The following is a 6969-nucleotide window of genomic DNA, read 5'->3' as shown; positions in this document are numbered from 1 at the left end:
CCCCCCTCTCTCATGTTCCCTCTCTCTCTCTCTCTCTCTCCTTCCCTCTCTCTCTCTCTCTCTCTCTCTCTTTCTCTCCTTCCCTCTCTCTCTCTCTCCTTCTCTCTCTCTCTCTCCTTCTCTCCTTCCCTCTCTCTCTCCTTCTCTCCTTCTCTCTCTCCTTCTCTCTCTCTCTCCTTCTCTCCTCCCCTCTATCTTTCTCCTCTCTCTCTCCTTCCCTCTCTCTCCTTCTCTCCTTCCCTCTCTCTCTCTCCTTCTCTCTCCTTCTCTCTCTCTCCTTCTCTCCTTCCCTCTCTCTCTTTCTCCTTCTCTCCTTCCCTCTCTCTCTCTCTCCTTCTCTCTCTTTCTCTCTCCTTCTCTCTCTCTTTCTCTTTATGTTTTTTCTCTGAATATCTTTGACCTTTTACCCTTATCCCTCTCCTTGGTATATATATATATATATATATATATTTCAGGTAAACAATTTTCTTTATATAAATGTTAATATATATATATTTTTGAACTAGTTTTGGCTAGTAATAGTTCTCATTTTTGGGATGTTTTTCTCACAATGGATCTTCTTTAGCTGCGTTTGAACACACCAAATACCCCAAGGTGAATTCCTCGATGTGTTCCCTACTTGTGAATAAACCTGATTCACACCTCCCTCCTCCCTCCTCCCTCCCCCAGCCTGTCTGAACGAGGAGTGGACGGCGAAGAAGAAAGGCGACCAGGCGGCCATTGCAGAGGACAAGAAGAAGAAGAAGACGAGGAAGAAGGGGGGAGACGGCGGCTCGGAGGGAGAGAAGTCCCTGAAGAAGAAGAAAGAGAAGAAGGCGGCGAAGAAGAAGAAGAAGAGCAAAGCTCCGGTGGAGAAGGTGAGCGGGGGGGCGACGTCTGAAGAGGACATCCAGCCTCAGAGGCCTCTTTCTGGGCAGAAGACAGAGCTGTGAGACCCCCCCTCTGGTTCCTGCTGTGGAGACTTAGTAAACTGTTACGGTTTAATACTCTTTACTTTAGTTACATCATCAACATTTAAGTGAAATCATCTTAACTGCCATTTTAAGGTTTATTAGTCATAAAAAGACATTTAAAAGAATGATATGAATTGAACGTTTAAGCTGCTTAAATAACGGTAAATGTCTCGAGGTAATATTATTGTACATTCTTTCGATTTTTCTGACAAAAAGACAATCTGAAGACACTGGGAAATTGTGATTTTCACAATTTATTGACATTTTATTAACGATATACTTCGACTTTTAGTAACATCATCCGAATTTTAATTAATGATCTTAACGAAACAATGTTAAGGTTTATTTTGTGGTGAAAAGAAGAGGATTTTTAAAATATGAATTGACTTTCAGGCTGCCTAAATAACTTTAAAATGCCTCTTGGTAATATTAATGTCAATTATTTTGCTTTCCTGACAAAAAGGCAATCTGAGGACAATGGGAAAGTATGATTTTCACTATTTTCTGCCATTTTATCAACAACACACTTCATATTTTAGTAACATATTCAGAATTTAAATCAAATTAAATTAAATTATCTTAAGTGTGCAAATGTAAGTTTTATTTTTGTCATTTTTTTAATTATGAATTGACTTTCAGGCTGCCTAAATGATGTTATCTTTGAGTTAATTGTGTTATTTGTTACCTGTTTCTAAGCGTTATGATGACATCACAACCTCTAAATTAACTCCATGGCAACAAACTTACTTTTAGATCAAATCAGCCTAATCAGCAGTATCCAATGTATCGCAAGCATGTAGCGCTGAATCTACTCGTCCATATTTTATAATTAAAATACATAAACAACAAGAAGTGTTAAGAGAAAATAACACATGGAACATTTCTCTAGTTTATATGATTGTAAATTGAATATCTTTCGATTTTTGGACGGCTGGTCTCTTGATTATCACTATTTATGACATTTTATCAACTAAATAATTAAAAAGAATTGACTGTATGCCAAGATAGAGTTTGAACCAGTAATCAGAGTACTTTAAATGTTGATATCATGACCATCGGAGCTGTAGATTCAAAAGGGAATTTAGTTTCTTAGTTTTCCTCTCAGTTGAATGTGGATTTGCCGTTTGGCTTTCCGGCTGTTTCTCATCAAAATGTGAATTTAAACGTATCTGCTGTTCTGACATTTTCTTGTATTTACTGAAATATTCATTCCTCCGTGGGACTTTTACGTTATTTGTTTAGATGTAATCTCTTTTTAGGACCTAGAAATGCTGAAATTAAGTTATCCTGAGATAGTCAACTCTTGAAGAACTACTTTGAGCCAATATTTAGAACTGTTTTATACCAGTAAAGGAAACTATCTGACCACAATTATGACCTTTTAGCCATTTCCAGTAATACAGACCACAATATTTCATGTTATTGCCATTATTATTATTATTGTTTCTATCAGTGGAATTGCCCTTTTTAATGAGTAAATTCAACATGTGAGGTACATATTTTTTAATATCAGTAATTTGTGTTTCTGTAATTGTTTTATTTCCAATTATTGTTTTTTGTATTTGCTTGTGTATGTGCTGCAAAACAGCTGCTATTTAAGGCGTGTGTGTGTGTGTGTGTGTGTGTGTGTGTGTGTGTGTGTGTGTGTGTGTGTGTGTGTGTGTGTGTGTGTGTGTGTGTGTGTGTGTGTGTGTGTGTGTGTGTGTGTGTGTGTGTGTGTGTGTGTGTGTGTGTGTGTGTGTGTGTGTGTGTGTGTGTGTGTGTGTGTGTGTGTGTGTGTGTGTGTGTGTGTGTGTGTGTGTGTGTGTGTGTGTGTGCTTGTTGACTCCCAGGCTGATGATGAAGGTTTGCATAAGTGTGTGTTTTTTGCCTTTGTTCCAATGTGTGTGTGTGTGCGTGCTTGTTGACTCCCAGGCTGATGATGAAGGTTTGCATAAGTGTGTGTTTTTTGCCTTTGTTCCAATGTGTGTGTGTGTGTTTGTGTATGTGTGCGTGTGTTTTTACAGATTTGTATTCTGAATTGAAATGCTGGCTGTGTTGTATTGGAGTTGCTTTTTTAAAAACGACACATCAGAGGATTAATAAAGACAGATTTAAACTCTGTAAACGCAGAGTGATGGAGTCATTATTTGTGTCATTTTAAATGTGTACTCGTGTGTCAGAAAGAATGCTAATATCATCCTGAAAAGTAAGTAAATAAAAGTAAGTCTGTATATGTCTGCCTCTGTCTCCACGTGCTTTTTAACAGCCACTTTATACACATAATATATTAGCAATACATTGTCGTGGTCATTCTCCTAATTACCTTTTGTCAAGTAAGTGTAATGTATACATACAAACACTAGAGGGAAGCAGAGTTCAAGTCTTAATAAACTTTTTTCTTTTTAAAGAAAATGAAGTTTTAAATATTAAATGTGATTTTATGCAAGTTAATTTGCTTTTCAAAGCTTGAATCACAGTATATCATTCAACAGATCATGTTGTTGAATTAAGATACGTTTTTTCTTTTTTTAGGTTTCTCTAGATCCCATAACACACATTAACAGGCAGTATACATAAATACAGTCAGGGAAATAGCTATCCTTGACGACTCATATTTCTGGAAAATAATCAGGCTAACATAGGAAAGTTTTACTCACAGTTGAGCGAAAAGTGTATATTTTACGTTTTTAATTTGAGTAATAATAAAAAAGAAATAGGTAGAAACGTCAATTATTAAGATTTAGTCCAGGTTTAGGTTTGTTTATAGGTGTATTGTTGGACTTTAGAACGAGCGATTTCTCCGCTTATCTCAAATTAGTCATGCTAAGCTAAGCTAATCATGTCACACATACAACAAAACAACCTGAAGATAATTTCTGGTTAGTTAGTTAATACTGTATTTGCACCATTGACTCAACATAAGGCCCATAAAGGTTTGTTAACAACTTTTGATGAATAAAGTTAAAAAAAAACACATGTAATTGGCAGGCGTTGGGAAAGCATAACAACGGTAACTAGCGGGGCTTAGGGTTCACCTGATTATTATTAAAGTCACTCGGTGCTCAGATCCTCAGATGAGAGTAACGTTAGCTGAAAAAAGCTAACATAGCTGCTTATTTTATAGCTTAAGTTAAATGGGAAACGTTTGCTAAGGTTGTAACTTAATAATTTGCCAAAGAAAATAAGAAGAGGAGGTAATGCTTGGCTGTTATTGTCGAAAATACACCTGCTCCCGCGCTTTTCGCTACGAAACTAGTTAGCATGCTAGCTAAAGCAGTGGATGCTAATAGCTCCAAAACCAAAACAAGCTGCCAGCTGTGGAGGATTTGACTTCTTTGTCAACAGAAAAGAGACTTTCTCTAAAGTTTATGTTAAAAACTGGCATCAGGACATGACTGCTGACACTCCATCAATCCTTGGACTACAAAAGGTAAACAATAAAATATAATTGATGGGTTATAAGTAGTGTAAAGATACTCTGTTTGGAGTTTTAAAAACGTCCTGTATTTAAACTCCCATTTTAAATCCAATTATTATTGTTAAGTATTTGCTTTAAAATATATTCAAATACCAAAAGTGGCTGGCTCATTTGAAGGAAATTCAATATTTATAACTTTACTGGATTATTATTTGTAATCCATCTGAAAATTGGGAGTTCAAATACGTTTTTATTTATTGAACAACTTTTTATAAATACTCCAATTGTACTATTTTCTGAGACAGTAAACAATGCATGTGTATAGCTACATACATTTTATATGTACCAATAATAAGTGGCTATAATACAACGTTTTGGATTGATAAGTGATTTATCTGAAAGCTGAAATGCTTACACTGTGTTTCCAGTCAACACTTTCTGTAAATAAAATATAACTTATATAACATAGCTTTTTCTCATATATATTATATTTTATTATTGCATATGTTTAATACATACTGGAGCAAACTGACCTGGTTTACTGTCTCGAGTAATGCAGACCACTCTGAAATGCCTTCCTGAGGTCTTTTGGAGACGCATTGTTTGCTGAAGGCTCTTTACTGACACATGAAGCAGTGCTGTACATCATTAAAGGTAGCAGGGTGTCCGCGGGGTCTTAAAAAGTATTAAAAGTTGATACATTTATTTAGCAAAAATGAAGGCTATTAAAAAGTATTAAACGGCATTTTCCAAGGTATTACATTTTGTAGCTTGTTTTCAATAAGTATATAAATGGTCCAAAGAGGTTGTATTCTACAGTCTGCCTGAATGTAATCATTGCGTAGGTGTGTAGTGTGATTCTGTGTAGTTTATTTATGGCATCCCGTTGGGTTTGACGTCATCTGAACAGGACATCGCACGCTCACTGCTTGATAGCGCGCGAAGGTCCGTTTACGCCGTTGATAAACAACATCGTTATGGGGAAATGCAAGTCTGCGTCCAAATGGTTGGAAGATAAGGAGGAAGGACAATCAATACTGTATATAGTCAATGTGAGGTGAAGTGTGTCGCCAAGGTAACCGGTTAAAACTCCAAGTGGCGATGAGGTCTTAAAATGTATGAAAAGGGTCCAAAGATAAAAAAATACTTAAAAGTTCCAAAAATACTTAAAGTTCCAAAAATACCGTTAATTCCAAAAATACTTAAAGTTCCAAATATACTTAAAGATCAAAAAATACATAAAGTTCCAAAAATACCGTAAATTCCAAAAATACTTAAAGTTCCAAATACTTAAAGTTGCAAAAATACTTAAAGTTCCAAAAATAGCGTTAATTCCAAAAATACTTAAAGGTCCAACTATACTTAAAGTTCCAAATATACTTAAAGGTCCACAAATACTTAAAGTTCCAAAAATACCGTAAATTCCAAAAATACTTAAAGTTCCAAAAATACTTAAAGTTCCAAAAATACAGCAAATGGCTGGAAGATAAGGAGGAAGGACAATCAATACTGTATATAGTAACTGTGATGTAAAATGTGTCGCCTATGGAACCGGTTAAAACTCAAAGTGGCGATGAGGTCTTAAAATGTATGGAAAGGGTCTTAAAAGGTATTACATTTAACTTCAGGATTCCTGCATATACCCTGGGTAAGCTAATTCATTGTTGTCTTATTCATAAAGTCATTAAAGCTGAAACCACAGTGAAATACAGATATTTTACTTAACTAGTAGTAATACCATGTTCTAAAATCAAAGTGAATATCCTCTATTTAAATACCTAAGTAATACTAACTCAACATAAGCTCCAAAATATATAATTCAAAGTTTCAAGCCTTAATCTGCAAATCAAATGTTAACTAGCTGACGTCATTTCACATCTGCAATTAGTTAATTAATGAAATAAGTGAGTAACAGAAACTCTTCAACAACTATTGAGACGGTTAGTTTGCGTGCAGTACCTCCATCAGTCTTTAGGTGTCACCCCGTCATTGAATGCAACAGCAGTTTGTGTTTCACCTTCCTCTGAACTGACCAAGAGCCAAATCCACTTAAGATGAGACAAAATGAAATGGCCTGTGTGTGTGTGTGTGTGTGTGTGTGTGTGTGTGTGTGTGTGTGTGTGTGTGTGTGTGTGTGTGTGTGTGTGTGTGTGTGTGTGTGTGTGTGTGTGTGTGTGTGTGTGTGTGTGTGTGTGTGTGTGTGTGTGTGTGTGTGTGTGTGTGTGTGTGTGTGTGTGTGTGTGTGTGTGTGTGTGTCTGAAGTGAATTCAATCCATCAGTCTCTTTTCTCCTTTCAACAATCAAATCTGCACACTTCTAAGTGTGTGTGTAGTCGTGTGAATCATGGTCATGGCTGTACTAGGAACCCAATGTTAGGTATGTGTGTGTGTGTGTGTGTGTGTGTGTGTGTGTGTGTGTGTGTGTGTGTGTGTGTGTCTGTGTGCGCATGTTAATCTAGTGCATTGAATAACATTTATCCATCTTTAAAATATGTGTTTTGTCTCAATATGTGTCCAAGGTTGCTTGTGTTTGAAAAGACTGAGTACAAATACAATGTGAGTGTGTGTGTGTGTGTGTTTGAGGTGTTGGATGTGCTTATTTGTTGAATAATTCACA

General features: G+C 36.1%; 1 protein-coding gene across 1 annotated transcript in view; it reads left to right on the top strand.

Moving 5' to 3' along the window:
• cnpy3 (canopy FGF signaling regulator 3) overlaps window positions 1–3060 on the top strand; it is a 6419-nt gene extending 3359 nt beyond the window's left edge. The window contains exon 6 of the mRNA XM_079668545.1: window positions 670–3060. Within this exon, the coding sequence (XP_079524671.1) occupies window positions 670–932 (263 nt within the window). The 3' untranslated portion in view covers window positions 933–3060. The remainder of the gene's footprint in view (window positions 1–669) is intronic.
• The last annotated feature ends 3909 nt before the right edge of the window (window positions 3061–6969 follow it).

Source organism: Notothenia rossii (genome assembly GCF_949606895.1).
Source record: "Notothenia rossii genome assembly, chromosome: 3".
NCBI lineage: Eukaryota > Metazoa > Chordata > Actinopteri > Perciformes > Nototheniidae > Notothenia > Notothenia rossii.
Note: the sequence above shows the minus strand (reverse complement) of the source record. Positions and strands in the feature narration are given on the sequence as shown.